The sequence below is a fragment of the Macaca mulatta genome, chromosome 3 (assembly GCF_049350105.2).
Source record: "Macaca mulatta isolate MMU2019108-1 chromosome 3, T2T-MMU8v2.0, whole genome shotgun sequence".
Lineage (NCBI taxonomy): Eukaryota > Metazoa > Chordata > Mammalia > Primates > Cercopithecidae > Macaca > Macaca mulatta.
This window is the reverse complement of record NC_133408.1, coordinates 18,139,228-18,159,776: the sequence shown is the minus strand read 5'-3', so window position 1 is coordinate 18,159,776 and position 20,549 is coordinate 18,139,228. Positions and strand designations below refer to the sequence as shown.

The window sequence follows — 20,549 nt, the reverse complement described above, 5'->3', positions numbered from 1 at the left end:
ATGGCACATGTATACATATGTAACAAACTTGGACCTTGTGCACATGTACCCTAGAACTTAAAGTATAATAAAAAATAAAGGCTGTTGAACAAAATGTTTGAGGACCTGCTGTAGGTTGTTTCTCTTAAAGTCAGTTTCCAAGAACCTGTCAATGATTTTAAGTGAAGGCACACTGTATAAAAAGTAAAAAAAGTTACAATCAGTATTACTGTTAACAGTAAACAGATTGAGCAGAATTTGAGATTTGCCTTTTTTTGTGCTTACATGTTTCCCAGTGTGAAGCTTTAAAGTTATTTGAAATATTTGTGTTACCAATTTGATATACAATTAATTTTTTTTCTATTTATATTACTGGGATTTCCTCTACATTTTTCGAGACAGGGTTTCACTCTGTCACCCAGGCTGGAGTGCAGTGGCACAATTAATGACTCACTGCAGCCTTGACTTCTGGGATCAAGTGATCATCTCACGTCAGCCTTCTTAATGGCCAGGACTACAGGTGCGCACCATCATGCCGGGTAATTGTTTTGTTTTTTGTCAAGATGAGGTTTCACTGTGTTGCTCAAAACTCCTGGGCTCAAGCGATCCTCCTGCCTTGGCCTCCCGAAGTGCTGAGATTTTAGGCATGAGCCACCATGCCTGGCCTACATTTTTTATTTATTTTTGAATGTAAAACGTTTATATGGCTCAAAAGTTAAAACTATGTTTTAAAAAATATATATTCCAAATCTTGATCTCATCTTCTCCTTATATCCTATTCATAGCTGCTTCCTGCAGGTAACCACTTTCATTAGTTTCTGGATTTTTTTTCCCCTGTATTTCTTTTCTAAAAGCATATTAACATTTTATGTCTACTTTTATTATCCATCCTGCTGCATAGAAGTATTTTATATCCATTGTTCTGTACTTTACTATTTAAACTTAAGAATTGATTTCTAGGAAATATTTTTTCATTCGTTTTCCAGCTCCATAGTACTCAGTTGTGGCTGTAATACAATTCAAACCAGTCTTCTGTGGGTGGACATTTGGGATCCTGCAGTGAATAACTGTATACTGTTGTTTCATGTTTAAGGAGCTGTGTCTCTAGGACACATTCCTAGAAATGGGATTGTTCTATCAAGGGTAAATACATACATAATTTTATTAGATATTAACAGATTCTCCTCCATAGGAACTGTAATATTTGGCCTTCCATCAGCAGTATATGTGTGTCCGTCTGTCCACACCCTCAGTCAAGATTTGTTGTCAGCTTTTGGGTTTTTTTCCAGTCTGATAGTGAGATACCATGATATCTCGTGGTAGCTTTTATTTTTATCTTATGAGTGAAAATGAGCATTTTTGCTTATATTTGTCAGTGCCATTTGTAGATTTCTCTGAACTGTCTATTCAGAGGTTTTACTAAAGAACTATTAGTGACCATTTTCTAACAGTGAGTACTCTTTACCCTATCATAAAATTGTCACTCATTCTTTTGGTGCCAAATTCTTCTATTCCATATCTTTATTGGGTGAGTTGTATTTATAATCTTTAAAAAATTATATTTGAATAAATATTGTCCACTAGCTATTCAAAATAAGGATTTAGAGATAAAGGTTTTTTTTGGTTTGTTTTTTTGTTTTTTTTTGAGACAGGGTCTTGCTCTGTCACCCAGGCTGAAGTGCAATGGTGCAATCTTGGCTCACCGCAACCTCCATCTTCCAGGTTCAAGTGATTCCCCTGCCTCAGCCTGCCCTTGTAGCTAGGATTACAGGTGTGTGCCACCACGCCAGCTATTTTTTTTGTATTTTTATTAGAGACAGGGTTTCACGATGTTGGCCAGGCTGGTCTCGATCTCCTGACCTCACATGATCTGCCCACCTCAGCCTCACAGGCGTGAGCCACTGTGCCCAGCCTACTAAAGGTTTTTGGTTGATATAAAATCCAGAATGGCACCAGAATGCCAATTTTATTCCTTTTTAAAAAAAAGTTCTGTAATTAAAGGTGCAGCACTTCAAACATGATTTATACAGTTGTTTTTATAGGAAAATGGAAATATATTGTAGGAATAGGTAGCAGGATGCCAATAGTGACTCCCACTCATGACTATAAGTAGTGACTTTCGGAGATATCTTAAATACTGATGTCATTAAGTGATTAACTTGAATTACTTGTATTTTACTTTTAGTTATTAAGCTGACTGCTATTATAGTAGAGATGTGTTTTAAACTTAGAATGAAATGGAAACATTAGCTAACTGCTTAGAAGCTTAGCTGTGTGGGAGTTAAAGTACAGGGGAACAGATGGGAACATTTAATTTATAGAAATAATTCTGATGGAGTTCTAGGGTTGTACCTATTTGTTGTAGTTGTGAAGAAGCAAGCCATCTTGTGTACTTAAAGAATGATGTCATCCCTAATTTAGTGGGGTGGGAGGAGTGAGAGTATTTAAAGATCATGTGGATATTAAGATACAGAAGTCATAAAATATTTGTAATCATAGTATCTGTAGGTTAAGTAGTGGTTCTAATTTCTGGGAGGAAGCTCAAGTAATCCTTATTTTGTTTAACCATATTTAATTTAAAAGACCAACCAGCAGTTGAAATTTTTCTATTGCTGTTTAGAATAGATTCATCCCCACTTTGGTAGAGGAATCCGTGGCTGAATGTTGCTGTGACTGAAAAAAGATTATTTCTCACTTTCTACTGGAAGCTTTATTTCCATCCTCCTTTGGATTGGCTTCCAGGAGACCATAAAAAGAAATGGGTGTTGATTGCATTTAATGGTTCCTTCTGTGAACAAGCAGTAGGTGCCATTCTTGCCCTTCCGGTATCTGCAGACTCATTTTATCAGAAGAGTGCAACTGATAAACTTTGCATAAGAGAAAATGTACCAGCCGAACATTGATTTTGGTTACATATACTTAACACACTCTTTCTTGGCCTACATCTATTTAAAAAAGAAAAAAAAAAAAGAACTTGTATATAAAAATCTGAGCAGATTGGAGAATACTTTGCCATATAAAAATTTAGTATTTTGTATTTATTGTATATTTTCTCAAAATATTACATGGCTTTAAAATATTTTAGAACTAACAATAATTGGATTCATACATAATTTTGTAGTAATACTTTTGTATAAAACCATAACAGTACTTTTGTATAAAGCAAAATTCATTTTACTCTTTTAGTGACTTTTGTGCATACAAAATTAAAGGATGGCACTTCTAGATTAGCACTATGAACTAACTTGTCTCAAGGTTAACTGGCAGGCTCAACTCTCCAGAACCCTCCAATGAGCAGAAAGCAAGCAGAACAAGACTGACTTGTTGAGAGTTGTGATAATTTTCACAAGAAAAACCTTTTGACTTTCTAGCAAGTGTTTGTTTACTCTTTTCTTATAAATACCTTGATTATTTGGTTTCCTGGCTCATAATAGATTAGAAGCAATAAAATGTTAGAACAAGAAGGATGAGATGGGACGATAATAGAAAAGACGTGCTATCAGCATTGATAAGTGACATGGACAGCAAGGCAGGACCCAGAAAAACTTTTGAAAAATTCTGTGGTAGACTTTCTTATAGGGGTAATAAGATTATAACAATAACAAAAATAGTAATTAGCAAACACAAAATTCCCCCTCGAATTCTCCACACTTTAGTAACTCACCCAGCAGCTGTCTCTAGGCATGTTAAACTCAGTCCCATCCCTTCAGTGGGTTTGATGTGCTTAAGTCAGGAGAGGTGTTGTGTGGATTACATAGCTGAGATTGCATGTTGGAAAACATTTAGCACAATATCTGGCACAGAGTATCTGCTCAACAAATGCTGATCATTAGTTGAATCTTGCAATGCTTTTGAGTCTCAGTAGTTAAGTTATGCTAACTGTACTTTTACTTTTTTCTTGTTGTATCTCATCCAAAATGTCATCCATACCTGTTATGTACAGTCTGTAAATCCAGAAAGCTCCGAAAACCATATAAGTTTGTCACAGACTCTTTTGACCAAAAAACTGCCCCAAATTGACATTAGAATGCATAGTCTTTATCCTACTTTCTTCATTATTTGCTATTTTATGTTTTACTTAGAAATGTAAAGATAGTTGATAGTGAAGTGCTGCCCCAGACCTGCTAGAGAAATTATGTGTGCACCCATATATACTATCTTTCTAAAACCTGAAAAATGCTTTATGCCAAAATACATCCGCCCCAAGAGTTTTGGATGGGACATTCTGGGCCTTTAGTATTTAATGTGTAATTGAATGGAATTGCAAGGATAAACTCCATGTGATCTTATTTGATGAGAAGACACTGTATATTATTTGATCACCTTGGAAATGTTGATTGAGCTAATAAACACAAGCCATTGTGTTCTCTTTCCCCACTTCACAGCAAAATGAAAAGGAGAGCTTGTTGAAGGAAAGAGATCACATTTTGTCAACTCTGGGCGAGACAAAGCAGAACCTAACTGGACTTTGCCAGAAAGTTTGTAAAGAAGCAGCTCTGAGTCAAGAACAAATACAGATACTCGCCAAGTACTCAGCTTCAGATTGCCCACTTTCATTTTTAATTTCTGAAAAAGATAAAAGTACTCCTGATGGTGAACTGGCCTTACCATCAATTTTCAGTTTATCTGACGGGCCTCCAGCAGTGCTGCCTCCTTGTGCCAGAGGAAACAGTGAGTCCGGCTACACGCGGGGGCAGGAGTCCCAGCAGACATCCACAGCCACCTCTGAGCAAGCCGGGCCTGCGGAACAGTGTCGTCAGAGTGGTGGAATCTCAGACTTCTGTCAGCAGATGACTGATAAATGTACTACTGATGAGTAAACTTGCATTCACTTCCTTCAAACCATCTAATTTTCTACTGAAGTTTTGGCAGTGTCTTGAAAGCCTAATATGACCATCTGTTGCTTAACAATATTGTTTTTCCCTTTAGTAGTTTGCCATAAGGGAATTTCTCTTAAGTCAACCATGATTTCTCCTTGATTTCCGCAAGAGACAAAGAAACGATTTTGCCTCCTGGATATCAGAAAAATCCATGTGAAAATGTAGTAAACCTTTAAAACTCATGTTTTACAGAATAATAACTCTAGTAATAACTCTTCTTGCTATTCAGAACAAGTAGGAGAATGAAAACTGCAGCATATCAGACAGCAATTTAACAGCTTGAAACGTCTACAGATAGTTCCTACTAAAAGAAGTGGCCTGCAGAAGTTTAATAATTTGACATTTTTGTAATATTTTAGATTGAAAGAAAATTTCTGCCCAAGCAATGCTAATAGAGTTCTGTTCTCAGCTGAAACAGGGTGTCAGCTACTGGGAATATTTTTGTAGAGCTGCATTGTGAAAAATAGATGGTCTTACCTGAATCTTAGGGCTTTGCTCTTTGGCTCCTAAAATCAGGTTTTAAGCTACATTGGGAAGATTTCATAAACAGGCAAGTGGTTGGCCTAAGATGGGGGCTTCTTCTCTTCAGTATGGACTCTAGAAAGTCTGGCTGCATAAACAGATTAAGTGTCACTTTCCCTCTTTTTTTCCCCCCTCTTCAGTCTTTACCATATCTGGTCCCATCATGGACTTCCTGTTTCCTGGCGTTCTTGTCCCTTTGGAAGAAGAACTAGGACTCAGAATACAGTGGCATGAGTGATCATACTGGCAGCACTATCTCAGGCTCCCTAGAATCTGGAGAGCTTACCAACATGTGAAGCTGTCCACTTTGCCACCATGGGTGACCAGTGCCGGAAAAGCAGACATCACGGGGAAAGAATATTGCTTACGTTTTACCAGGAGTGCAGTTCATTTTTTCATCCTGTTTTTGAAGTCGTATGGTTCACTTGTAAAAAGCATTGTTACAGATAAAAATGTATTTGCAGCAACTCTGCAGGTTTGTGAAATAGGATGAACTCAATCTTTTCCTATTGTGGGTTTGCATTTGAAAACCAGGTTTAATCCTTGCTCTCCTCCCCAAATTTGGTGTGGTATAAAGACACACAAATCATTTTAACTTGGGCATTTAAAGATCAGTCTTAGTGTTTGTTCAGTCCTGTTACAAAATAGATAATTGAGCACCTATCGCAAAACATTTTGCAGTGACTTTTAGTCATGTTGGAGTTAGATTTGTTTGAGAGTCAAATGAAAGCTATGGATCTTCTCAGCAATTAAAAAAAATGCATATATTCACATTCACAGAAACGTTGGCAGAACCCAGTTTTAATGGTGCAGAGGAGTAGTTTATAGTGTTGATTTCACCGAAATCAGAGGACTGAAAGAGACACTTCTATGGACTGCATCCTGAGCCTAGTGCAGGGCTTGTCTAGCTAATGTGGGCAACCACCACCCACTGGGTATGAAATCTGAAGCAAGTTGGCCTTGCCTGTGAGAGTATATGGGGACCAGTCTTCATGTCTTGGAGTAATTTGTCAAATGTTACCCTTTTTGATCAGGATGTAGGGGGAGGATATTGCTAGTATATTTTCAGTAGTTTGTATGTTATCTCTGTTATTGACTTATTTGTAAGAGAAAATTAGTTGGACTTGTTTATTTTCTAGTAGCTTTTATAAGTACACTCAAGAATTTGTCAGGGAGAATAATTCTAATAATGCGTCCCATACTGCAAAAGAATTTGTGTGTGTGTGTGTGTGTGTGTATATGTGTGTGTGTATACATACATATATTCTCCCCATATAGGTATTTCTTTGATACTTGTAATTTTAAATTTCAACTTCACAATATAAAATAATGTAAGAACTTGTGGTTTACAAAATGTAAAATCTTAAGCCAATGGAACCCTTGATTTCCTACCTCAGTGTACACTCAACTATTGGTCGTATCAGTTTGTGTATGTGCAAATGTCAAATAATCTTTTGCTTTAATTGCTACTGTACTTGCTTTGAAAGATTACTATTTTATGATAAAACGTAGTTGTCTCCAGAGCTTAAATATAATTTGTAAAGCACTTGGTTTAAATTTCTCTCTACCTATGAACAGTTTAGCATTAAGGGTTTCTATTAATGACATATAATTATTGGCCAAGTGTAATTTCTTAAAATTTAGCATTACTTTAAATAGCCAGCATGTAATACAAGTAACTACACTACCTCATAGCTACATGATTTTCAAGTTGTAATGCAGATGGACAGATAAAAAAGATTTTATCTTTGTCTTTTGGCCATAAGTGGGGAAGTTTTCTGTATATTGCATAGCATTACACATTTATGCCTATTTTAACATTAACTTCTAAAGAAGTTTTTTCTAAGAAAATGTTTCAAGGCAATATTTTTTTTGAGGCTGCCGAAGACAAATGACAGGATTATGAGTATACAGTGTATGCCTTTTCCTTCATGCAGAAGTTTGAAATGTTTTCAGTTTGTATATTGCATATTCACATGATCATTGTTCACTATTTTATGAACCGGCCTTCTCAATGCGTGATGATTTTTTTAAAAAGCTGTTATGTTGAATTCAGTAAAATAACATTACCTTATTTTTTTTTTCTTACTCATTCTGGAACTATAGCAAATAATTTGTTAAATTGTCATATTCAGAACAAATGTAGATACAGTCTTGGTTCTCCATCTGTAATTTTTTTTAACAGTTTGCTATAGCTTACTGCTTAACGAATTTTAAATAAGGAATTAAGTATGTTAGATGCAGTAGACGATACAGGTTGCATGTGGACACTCAGCCACATTAACAACTTGGGGAAAACAATGGCAACGTTACAGTGAATTCTCAGGTGAACTTTTTTCAGTTATAAAACATCTATTTTGAATTTGTAAATATTTTAAATGTTTTATTAAGGCATGTAATAAACTATTCTTTGAAACTTATTGGGTAGAATGAAAACTTAAAGCCATAATGGTAAAAGGTGGCATACTGATTATAAAAGAAACAGAAAAACATTGATTTTTTTTGTATCTTTCATAATATTTTCTAACAATGCAATAAAACCACTAAACTTCTATGTCCATATTTTACTGAGACCACGTTTCATTAAAAGCATACTTTCATAGTATTTAATTTACATTTTCTTCCTAATGTTCTTACCCAAATGTACCTGAACTATAAAATGTTAGATGTTGGTGATAAATTGACAGTTAAATAAAATTCTCTAAAATTGCTTCTAATTTAATAGAATTGTACGTTCTATTTTCATTTTCTCACCTCATGTGGATTTACTCAGTTTAGTCTTTTGATCGGTAATTAGTATATCTGAATTTGCAGGAGAGACTCTTTCCTTAGTTGATAATCATGCCTGGAAAAAAAAAATTCCAGCATTCAGGTGTTTTAGGAAGCACAGATTTTAGCTTTGCTTCTGATTTTACATAATTCTAGTTTGGATAGAGAAGTATAGGGACTCTTAAGGGGTATTATCTCTATCAGTCATTAAGTTTTAAAAACTTAATCTGCCGAGTCAGCTCTTTGTATTCTATTCAATTTCCAATCAGGCCCCTCTGACCAAGCTTTGGGCAGCTGCTCAGCGGTGTTGGCCATCCAGGGCAAAGTCTTCTGGTCTAGTCATTGTGATTCTCAGCTGGGGATGATTTTGCTGCCCGGGGGACACTTGGCAGTTCCCAGAGACAGAAATCGTGGGGGCAGGATATAGGATATGGCTTCTAGGGGCAGAGGCCAGGACAGCCCTCACAACAGTTACCCCACCCAGGGTATTGATCAGGCTGACATTGAGAAACCCTGACTAGACCAATGATGGAATCAAGATGACTTCTAAGAAAGTGCTCAGTTGTGTGAGGTAGTGTGATGGCTGCAAGAGTTCAAAGGAGACAGGATGAGAAACGTGGGATTTCACCGAGCTTTGAAAGGGTAGTCTGAAAAGGGAGAAGGATGGTTTCTGGGGAGAGAAGGCCACCTGGCACAAATAAGCCTGGTGTGTTAAAGGAACAGAAGGAGGTTGTGTCACAGTGAGAGAAGGAGGAGGCCCCCACTTGAGTGTTCTTCACCTGTGGGTGTCCCAGCATCTTGCCCTACCCAGATTGACTTAAGTTACCAAAGGTCTGAGGTTAGACTGTAAGGGCTTTAAGAACAATAGAAGTATAAGTAGTGGGTATCGAGGTTTTAGAGGAAGGCCAATAAATAGCATCTTTTCCCTGGCCAGAGTTTTGAACCATTTAAGAAATTAAAGAGTAGGTGAAATCCATATCACTGATGGAACCCAGCTTGGAACCATGGCTTTCTAGCTGTTTAGCCCAGTGAACCTGCTAGAAGTGCGTTCTGGAATGAGGCAGACTTAATCCATCCACCGGTCACCTTGACCCACCCCAAAAGGGGCAGAGCTCTTAGAGGAGTGGAAAAATATAAATGGAGCAAATTCCACGAGTAAGGGGTGGGCTGAGCCAAGTAGACTTAATGACTCAAAATTTACTCATCAGAATCAGAGACGACTACAGCAGGGCCAGTGGAAGTACAAAGGCCAGAGGGTGTTTCTTGCCCTGGAGATTGAAACTAGGGAAGTCTTAGGGAAGAGTGTTCCCCTTTCACGCCCCCAGTTGAAGTTCTCTTGAAACATTGGCCCCATTGCTCAACCAGGGCTGTGACTGATGGCCTGGAGGAGGAGAGCAGCTGTTCCAGAAGGCAGACTTCCTCTCACCTTTGAGGCCACTTCCCAGCACCAGCCTTTGCAGATGTGACACCCTGGGGCTGTCAGTGAACATTTGGTCTAAGAAGGCTCTGGATCCAGCAGTGTACTAATAAGTAAATGAATTCAAAGGCTACTCTGTACCAAAGACTGAACATTTTTCCCATCCCTAATTATCTCCTACCTCATCATCCCATATAGCATATCAGAGGCCTTGCATTGAGATAAAATCCCAACAGAACATTCCCATAAGAAAATGTGTGAAAGTCCAGGAATAAAATGCTAGCAACATAATGATACCCAAATTTGAATGGTAGTTAAACTTCTATTATTCAACTTTTAGAGAAAAAAAAATCAAAGATTAAGTCCCTTTGGATTAAATCTAAAGGCATTAAAGTATAAAGGAACTAAAGCAAATCAAATTATCTTGTCCACCTGAGTTCCAAGTAAAAAACTAAGAAAAATAAATCCCAAAACTATACTGCCAGATTTCTCATTCAGATCAGCCTTGGCCAGAGGAGTTCTTGATGCCTTGGTCCAGTCGAGATTCTTTTCAAGAGGCTGTAGCTGGAATTGTCTTTAAGAGGGTGATTGTTCCTGCCGTGCTCCAGAAGGAACTAGGTTCGAGGCTGAGTCTCTGATGTGCTCACTTTAGAGTTAGAAGAAGAAACCGCAAAATTATAGCCTTGGCCCCACAACCACACTTGTTTTGAAACAAGCTAATTCCTAGGTACTAAAGCAGTCATCCCATACAACGCTGCTCCCACAACTCAGTACCTAGTGCTGCCAAAGACCATAGTAGAACCTCAATAGTATCTGGAAAAAAAAAATCTTGGTTTCAGCTGCCCAAAGATGCCCCAGTGTTCTGTAACTCACAACTTGTGATCCTAATTTCTATTGGAAGGACACTCAAAAAGGGCTTAATTTTGGCCGTATACACTGATCATTCCTGGGAGAAAGACCACCATTGCAAGACACCTTAATTTACATTTCCTTTTCCAACATGCTAAGTTTCTGGTACCTGGGACTGTTGAGTGAGGGCTCCCTCTAGGGAGCCCACATCCCTGTATACAGGCGTTTTCAGGCCTGAGCCACAATGGATATTTAGGCCTAAGAAAGTTACCTCCTAGGGATGGAGGAGGCATCTGAAATCTATCTACATAGATTTAAGCAGTCCAGAATCAACTATAGATGAACCACTTGGATCCAGGTTCCCTTCATGGTTCCCTCCTTGCGCCTGAATGCAGAATGGAATTTGGGGTGGCTGATACAGCAAGGGCCACAGTGGCCTGGCGCTACCAGTTAGAAGCTAGAACCTTAGAAGTAGTCTAGTATGTTGGAACCCAGCTGCCTTGAAAATAGGTGAAAATCAGTACCTATTATTTTTCCCAGCTACACCTAAAAGGCCTGTGAGGTCTGCTTTTCCCCTGGAAACTGCAGCAGTGGCATCTTGAGGCCGCCAGCCCTGCCAAGCACCTGCGGGCGCTGGGCCTTTCCCTGTGAAACTGCTGTGTTGCTGTTGATGGACAGGGGCCCACAGGCTGCTGCCCACATTTAATTTATGCCATGTTGCACCCACTTTCTAGGGCCTCTTGCAGTCAATGGGGAGTGTGGAGGGAATTTCTGCCAGTTGGGTTTAAGATCATGGGTAGTACATTCCAGAAAGTGGGTGTTGACTGACAGGCATTAGGGGAAAGCTAATGTAAGGATTTTCCCCATCGGCTTTCCTTGCCTCAGTTACCACTGAGTACCTTCCACAGCTTTTGGGCGCACTAGGTACTGTGTTCTAAGAACATAACTTTTCTTGGACAGCTGCTCTCATGGCTGGGGGTTGCACTGATTTCAAAACAGGTGGTGCAAATGCTGTGATAATCTTGTGAGTGTCTCATTATGAACGCTGAGCCACTTAGACTCTTGGCATTGAGCCAGTTAAACTCCTGAGTCCCTGAAGGAATTGCATCATGCCTGTGAGAGGCACCCCATATCTCTTCTGAAGTCCCTGCGCCTTTCACTTAAGATGCCCCCACCCCATCCAAGCCTCTCCAAAGGTCTAAGGAAACCAGGTAGGACTCCACAGAAGTCATTCTCTGAGGAAGAACACCATAAGCCACAACGATCCTCTAGATTCAATATGCTCACAGGCTGCTTTAGAACCTCTTACCCAGACCAACGTCACTCCTGTAAAAACCCACCTGGCCTAATACAAACCTCCACATACAATCGAAGGTAAAATGCCCCGGCCTCTGCTGCACCCCGTGGTTTACAAGACGCCTAATCACACGTGTCTCTTACTATCCAAACTCTGCTCTTCTGGTTTTGATTTTTTCAGTGTCTCTATACAATGCCGCCCTGCCAAATGTTGGGTTTCCAAAGGAACACTGCATATTCTTTTCTTGAGTTCCTGAGCTCTGAAGAATCTGAGAGAGAAAATAAAGGAATGGTAGATGGGAAACCAGAACAAAACCTCAGTTGCAGATAATGGAGTAGCTTAGCGTGAGAGCCTAGTGCAAACTCCAGAACGAGGCAAGTGGACCTCATCAGGTTGTTTCTTGTTACAGGAAGTAACTTTTCCACCCTTGGTTTCCATGTAAGGAGATTTTCCTCTGGGCAGCACAGCACCACCTATACTCCGCTATTCAGCATGGTGGTGTGGAGGCGTAGGGTGCTAGTGGTGCTATTTGGAGACAGGCACATCCCAAGAGGAAGAATGGCCGTGCAGGGCAGAGGACAACCAGTTATGTTCAGATTCATCAATCAGCCAGCACACTCCATCTCTGCACGGATGAAGGAGCAAGGAGGTTGAGGGAAGATCATGTTCCAGGGTCAGAGTATAGAAAGTGAAGGAAAGAATGTGGAAAGGAATTATGTGGAGGCAGAGTCTGGGTGGGGGCTTTGAGAAGCTTGCAAGAAGAGAAAGAGAAAGATACGCCAGAAGAGAAGCAGACTCCCACAAAAGCCACGAACTTGCCCTCTCATCACACTCTGCCACGAGTGGGAACATAGGTTCGGGTTTAAAAGCCAAGCCTGACCTCGTGTTTAGCTGCAAACACTTCTTTTTCCTCTTCCTCATCTCTATGATCCACATTATTCTTAAAGTATAAATGCAAAGATCATGGAAAATATTTAAAAATTGAGGACAGCACATTACCTTTTCATTTTAAAACAGCCATCTTCTAAAGCAGACACTATTTTCCTTCTCCACTCTTAGTTTATACTTAATCACTGTCCCGAAAGTCAGCTGTTTTCTAAAGAGTTAATTTCCTTCTTTCAGAGACTGGACTTAAATAATTTTCCAGATAACATCTTGATATGCTGGTTTCCCATGTGATATGAATCTCTTGGCAGTAGATCCTGTTAATAATACCCAGCACACTATATGAAAATATCCACTCTAACTTAAGCCTTCTAAAGTAATACCTCTTTGGTCCACCTCAGAAACTGACAGTAGTTTTGCTTTGAGCTATTAATTTCAGAGAATCTTCCTTTGTGAAATAAGCATGCTTATGTTTTCCTTGCTTTGATTTAAATAATAGCCTTAACTGTTGCGCACAGGACTATTACACCTTAAGTATAAGCTTTTCTGAAGAAAGAATTCCTTTTTTAAACACCGTGTTTTCATCTCATTTGAGCTTTTACTCTGGATTTTAGAAGACCTCATCTGCTATGCTCAACATCTGATATTTGAGGGGTTGTGTTTCAGTTTCCGTGGAAAATCTGATGGGCCAAGAAGTGTTCCATACCATTCTGAGAACTTTGGATACCTGCTCAGACAGCTCTGTTTCAGCTAAATGGTAACATCTGGGAGGGATCCTTAATGTGGAATCAAGGATGGAGTTTAACACAGGAATGAGGAGTAGAGCACGTAGCTGCTAAGATAAGGTAGGAGAATTTGGCTAGTAAAAGCACTTAATAGCCTGAACTTGTGTTCACTAGGGTTTGGGAGAGCAGATAGCTGCCAGCATACTTTTAATAGGGTGAGTATGAAGTATGCACTTAAGGACTAAAAGAATTGCACAAATTTAGGCAATGACTCAATTACAAATCCAAGCCCTTTCAGAAAGTACAGGAACTGTGGGGAGGAATAGAAAGAACATAAACCTATGGTGAGACAGACCTAGTTCTTTTTTTTCTTTTTTGAGGTGGAGTCTCGCTTTATTGCCCAGGCTGGAGTGCAGTGGTGCGATCACAGCTCACAGCAACGTCTGCCTCCTGGGTTCAAGCCATTCTTCTGCCTCAGCCTCCCGAGTAGCTAGGATTATAGGCGTGCACCACCACATCCAGCTAATTTTTGTATTTTTGGTGGAGACGGGGTTTCACATGTTGGCCAGGCTGGTCTCAAACTCCTGACTTCAAGTGATCTGCCCACCTCGGCCTCCCAAAGTGCTGGGATTACAGGTGTGAGCCTTCGCTCCTGGCCCAGACCAAGTTTTGAAGCCTGGTTTTGATGCTTAGCCACAGTGTAGCCAAAGGAAAATTACTTAATGTCTCTCAGACAGAATTTCCTTACATGTATGTCTTTCATATTGGGACTTCTGGTCCTTGAGTTCAAAGTAAGACTGACTTCAAACTTCTACTCACAGTTTGTGAAAATTCAAATCAATTCACCACATATTTTTTGAATATCCTCTTTAATTTGAGGCAGTGGTTGGGGGATGATTCCTGGAGTGTAAACGTGAGTATTAGTGGCACGACTGGCTTAGAGTCCCGTGGTCACTCTGTCTTAGGTGCCTGCTTCCATCAAATTTGTTCAGTTTCTCGGTTGCCTTTTTCTGTGCTTTCCACATGGGTGATGGAAACATTAAACTCAACCACTTCCTCTAGTTCCACAAAAACAAATAAATGAAAGAATAGTTCGTATACCTCTGGCACTAGACGTTGATGAGTAGAGTAGGCTTTATTGAAAATTTGGGAAATACTGTATTTATATCACAGCAATACAGAGGGCTTGAAAGTGAACGTTGTTAGATAGCCCTGTCATAAGATCCTCCCTCCCTTTGGGGGATTTTCACAGGCTGCCCAACCTCACGTTGTCACTCAACCTCATGTTGTCTCCAAGCTTTATTCTGCCCCACTGGCTTCCTTCCTCCATCCTACTCCTTAATTGTCCCCAGGAGTCTCTCATTCCTCTCCCTGGAATATATGGAGCAGTTTGACTCTTCCCAGTCTCAGCCTCTGAGGTTGGCTTTTGACCATCTTCACTTATAAGTCCATACAAAGGCTCAGCAGAATAGAGAAGGCATTTCATGGAGCAGAATCTGCCCCATCTAAAAGGCAGCTCGTTCATTCATCCAAAAACAAAACAACAACAACAACAAAAAACAAACATCTGTGAATCCCTAGGGTCCTGGGTTCCAGGGATACGTATCCTTAGAGAGGAAAATAGACAAAACTCTCCGCCTCCACTGGCTGGCACAAATGGATAGTAAACAGAAGCATAAAGCAAATAGCATATTAGATAGTGAAAAGTGACGTAAGAAAAATAAGTACTAAAGAATGGTATTGCTTGCAGTTTTTTTTTGTTTGTTTTTTTGTTTTGAGACAGAGTCTTGCTCTATTGCTCAGGCCAGAGTCTCAGCTCACTGCAACCTCCTCCTCCTGGGTTCAAGTGATTCTCCTGCCTCAGCCTCCTGAGTAGCTGAGACTACAGGTGCGTGTCACCACACCCAGCTAATTTTTGTATTTTTGTATTTTTTTTTTTTGAGACGGAGTCTTGCTCTGTCACCCAGGCTGGAGTACAGTGGCACGATCTTGGCTCACTGCAATCTCCACCTCCCAGGTTCAAGCAATTTTCCTGCCTCAGCCTCCTGAGTAGCTGGGACTACAGGTGCACACCACCACACCCGGCTAATTTTTGTATTTTTAGTAGAGATGGGGTTTCACCATGTTGGCCAGGCCAGTCTTGAACTCCTGACCTCAGGTAATCTACCTGCCTTGGCCCCCTAAAGTGCTACATTACTGGCGTGAGCCACTGCACCCAGCCTAATTTTTGTGTTTTTAGTAGAGATGGGGTTTCACTATGTTGGCCAGGCTAGCCTTGAACTCCTGACCTCGTGATCCACCTGCCTCGGCCTCCCAAAGTGCTGGAATTACAGGTGTGAGCCACTGTGCCCGGCCGGTTGCAGTTTTTTAAGAAGTGGCAATGGAAGGTCTTACTGAGAAGATGTAAGAACTGAAGGAGGTGAAGTGAGTTCTAGTGGTTATACCGTGCAAATTATTTTTGACTTAAGTTACAAGTAAAAAATAGAGGAAATAACCAAGAAAAAAACAAACATCTATGAATCCCTTGTATGGTTGTAGTAAGAATCAAACAAAATGTATGGCAGAGTGTCTACCAGAAGGCCCCATGTACACAGCTAGCATGCAATAAGCTTTCATCTTCTTATATAGAATGGTACCATCCAATTCAGTACCCACTAGCCACATGCCACATGTCACCCCCTTCTTTTCTTAGTACCTTTTAGTCAGAGGTCTCCTCTGTCTTCCTCCAACTTGCCAAAATTCACCTCTATCTCTTATGCCGCATTTGAGAAGGAACTGGCTAAGAAGTGTTTTTGGAATTCTTAGCTGACCACCCACCTCCAGCCTACAGAGGTGGTTGAAAAGACTAAGAAGAAATTTTTGGAGAAGATAGAGAATTTTGTTAGAAAATGTGGTGGTGCTGGGACTCTAACCTTCTTAATCTTAGTGAGGGGGGGCTATGAGATGCCCACTAAAAAAGCCTTGACATGAGTCACCTAGAGTTTGGGGGACACAAAGGACTAGCATGTTATGCATAAAAAATATTGCTTAAGTAGATGGATGAAACTTCCGTGGCAGCAGAATAGAGTGGCATTTGAGAAGAAGTAGAATTGGCACTGGTGGGGGTCAAAGTTATAGGATTTCAGCCACCAGATGTGGAACCTAAATGAGGACTGTTTGAGGTCATTTCCAAGGGGATCCTATTCAGCAGGACTTCTGCCGGGGAGGGAGGCCGCTTTGAAAGAGAAAATCTGAGATTTACCCTCAGGTGCAGAAGCTGAGGGATTGCTCATGGTCAACCAATGGAGCTCTAAAAGATAAGCAGGAAGCTGGGTGAAGAGGAAGCATGTTTTGAGCCAAGGCAATTGCAAATGCAAAGGCTGAGGGATGAGAGAGGGCCTCTCATGGTTTATTTGTGGAACTGAAAGATGTTTGGTGTGATGGCATGCCATGTATGTGTGGCCAGGGATAATGAGGGCTCCAGGTTGGAGGAGTGACATGTGATGAGTCAGGAGAGGGGTGAGAAGAGTCCAGATCTTCTCAGGTATATGATAAAGTTTGACATTTATCTTAAGGACAATGGGAAACTTTTGAAAGGTGTGATATGATCAGTCCTGTGTTTCACAGTTTGTCTTGGCTGCAGTGAGGAGAATGTATCGTGGAGTGGGAAGAGTAGAATGGGAGATACCAGTAAGAAGGCTGTAGTCAGACAAGAAGTTAGGTGGGCTGGACCAGGGATGTGTTTGTGGGAAATCAGAACAGTGGCCAGATGCATGAAACATGGCAGAGGTGACTGACCTGAGGTAGAAAAAGAGCTGGTAAAAAAGATAGAAGAACCACAGACAATCCCCAGGTTCCTTTCTTGGACAACAGAGTGGAAGATGTTTCTGTTCAATGCGATGGTGAACACGAGGTCAGAGCAGGTTTGTGGAACCAGGTGTTAAATTCAGTGATGACCATACTTCAGGCGAGGCATGCTGTGTGGCACCCATGTGGTGGTTGACATGTAAGACTTCTGCTCAGGAAGAAGATTTGGGCCAAAGCTTTACATTTATGCTTTGGGCATACGGTCCACTTTTGAGGCTGTGTGAGAGGAAAAGCTTGCCTGAAAAGAGTGTGTGTGGTGAAAAGAAGAGATAGTCCAGGACAAACCCCAAAAGAATGCTGATGATTGGGAAAGAAGAACCCACAAAGGAGATAAGGAACACGAGAGGAGAAGGAAGATCAGAAGATAAAAATAGGCCAGGCTTGGTGGCTCACACCTGTAATCTCATCACTTTGGGAGGCTGAGGCAGGCAGATCACTTGAGGTCAGGAGTTTGAGACCAGCCTGTCCAACATGGTGAAACTCTGTCTCTGCTAAAAATAGAGAAGTTAGGTGGGTGTGGTGGAACATGCCTGTGATCCCGTCTACTCAGGAGGCCGAGGCATGAAAATCTTGAACCCGGGAGGTGGAGGTTGCAGTGAGCCAAGATCATGCCAGTGCACTCCAGCCTGGGTGACAGAGTGAGACTCTGTCTCAAACAAACACAAACAAACAAACACGTGGAAGAGCAGTGTCAGGAAGGAGTAAGGAGGAAGGCTTAAAGATAAGGATTAAGTGTCTCCCCTGGTGATGAGGTGGTCAACTAGACGAGGTGATAGGTGAGACGTAGAAAAGCAGAACCAGCGTAGGCAGAGATACTTGGCCTGCTGTGGCCAACAAATGTATGAAAAGGTCTTCAAACTCAACTAATAACCAAAGAAATGGAAATAAAACTAAAGTTTTATAGGTAAAGATTTAAAAGATTGTGGTAACTGAAGTCAACAATTTTGTGAAGAAATGAACATTATTCATTGAGAAGTAAACTGATACAAACTTCTTGGTGGTGGTTTGAGAACATCTAAAAATTATTATTCATAAGATTGCTCAAAATATTATAGATGTGGTCACGCCTATAAGCCGGGCACGGTGGCTCACGCCTATAATTCTAGCACTTTGGGAGGCTGAGGTGGGTGGATCACCTGGGGTCAGGAGTTCGAAACCAGCCTGGCCAACATGGCAAAACTCCATCTCTACTAAAAATACAAAAATTATCTGGGCGTGCTGGTGTGCGCCTGTAATCCCAGCTACTCGGGAAGTTGAGGCAAGAGAATCGCTTGAACCCAGGAGGTGGAGGTTACAGTGAGCTGAGGTTGTGCCACTGCACTCCAGCCTGGGTAACAGAGGAAGACTCCATCTCAAAAAAAAATTCTTATAGTCTAGTTAGAGGAATACGGCTAAAACTGTATTTAGTGGTGTTATTATGGCCAAAGGGCTTAGAGTAGGAGACTCCCTGTATATTGCAATGTGTTTGTATTTTAAGTTGTATTTGTTTTCCTGTGATAAAATGTACATAACACAAAAGTTACCATTTTAAGCATTTTTTGCACTTTTAAATGCAATTTAATGTCATTAAGTACATTTGCAGCATTGCAACAATTGCCACTATCCACTTCCAGAACATATGCATCATCCAAGCGGAAACTCTATACCCATTAAACAAAAATTCCCTTTCTCTCCTCCCCCAAGCACCTGGTAACCACTATTAGACTTTTTGTTTCTATGAATTTCACTACTCAAGGTACCTTATATAAGTGGAATCATACAATATTTGTCCTTTTGTGTCCAGCTTATTTAGCATGATGTTTTAAAGGTTCATCCATATTGTAGCATGCATCAGAACTTTCCCCCTTTTTATGGCTGAGTTATACTCCATTATATGGATAAACCATGTTTTGTTTATGCATTCATCTGTTTTAATGGTTTTTTAAAATAATGATGGGTTGTAATATTAATTACTTTAAAAATTATGGGAAAGTGTGTTTGCTGTTACAAGTAGCAAGAAGAAACAAAACCCACAGTATGTCTTTAATAAGGAATTATAAATAAAGTACCAATTAATTAGGTTTTAGGCAGTGGATGTAAGATGCAGATGAGTAAATTTAATGAACTACAAAGTGGGTTATGCGTGTTTCCCTATTGTCTCCTGTATCGCTGTGTATTCTTTTTGAAAATAGACAAAAACTGTATATATTTATAATGTACAACATATTTGATACATGTATACACCAAGGAATGGCTAAATCAAGCTAATTAACATAAGCATAACCTCACATACTTGTCATTTTTTGGTGATGAGAACACTTAAAATTCTCTCAGCAATTTTTGAGTGTAAAATATATTGTTATTAGATATATTTACAGTCACCATGACGTACAATAGATCTTTCTGTGTATTCTTATCTATTAGCTCTTGCATTCTTTCGGAGGTGGGGGTTTGTGTCCACTTTTAGGAGCCACAACTGATAGAAATCTGGAGAAGTCTCTGTAGGAAGACTGCCACACTGATGTGCTTCCCGGTTTCCATGGAAACGTTTCCCATCATGAAATAGTGACTTTGTATGGAGGAAGACTGCTGAATGATTCCAGGCCATAAGCACCATGTATTTAGGATTGCATTTTCTATTTTGGGAAAATGAAGGAGCATGGCTGTAGTTTGGGGAAGCTGATAGAATGTTCATCAGCTGCATCATCACAGAAGAAAGCAAACAAAATAAGGATGAGTTGGTCTGATCCAGTAATTCGTTGAAATTTTTACAAACTTCCCTCTCTAGGGTCTGAGTAAGTTGAGTATTTGTGAGCCCAAGGTGCAGAAAAACCTGTTGTTGCAGGAGAACTATATAATATTCGTGTCTACCGTGAATTCCCTTTTGGGTCAAGATTCCTAGTCTTCCTTTTTGCCTGGAATTCTGAGATGGCTAGAAACTTTGAAAACAAAGACTGTAGTCCTTTTGTTTGAAAAAGTCAACGTGTTTAAGTCATGGCTTATTAAAGAACACAGTCGTCTCTGTTGTGAGGAATCTGCCTCCTCTTTATGAACTGTATGAGGAAAATTGCTTTTAGTAGTAGGAAAGACTTTAGAAGTAGAAAGGATTAATAACTGTAGCAACTAGTTATAGTCACTTTGAACTGACTATGAAGATTTGAGGCCCATTTCTAACGACATTGACCCATAGAGAGCAATGAACTTCAACATTATTTCTGGCTTTGTTTCCAATTCCTCTTGAGCTTTTGCGTTAATCAATTATATATATTAATTTAATTATATAATAATTTATCTTGCATAAGTTCAATCAAGTGGCCATATTTAAGGCATACAAAAGGAGCAGGTTTTCTAATTATCAGCAATTTATTAGAAAATATCCTGATAAAAAAATTTTATATATA

General features: G+C 40.0%; 1 protein-coding gene across 5 annotated transcripts in view; it reads left to right on the top strand.

Moving 5' to 3' along the window:
* BACH1 (BTB domain and CNC homolog 1) overlaps positions 1 to 8,103 on the top strand; it is a 47,990-nt gene extending 39,887 nt beyond the window's left edge. For 4 of the 5 annotated variants that reach the window (XM_015133045.3, XM_015133044.3, XM_077995010.1 and 1 more), the window contains one exon: positions 4,365 to 8,103. In XM_015133045.3, the coding sequence (XP_014988531.3) occupies positions 4,365 to 4,799 (435 nt within the window). In that variant the 3' untranslated portion in view covers positions 4,800 to 8,103. 5 annotated transcript variants of the gene reach the window in all.
* The last annotated feature ends 12,446 nt before the right edge of the window (positions 8,104 to 20,549 follow it).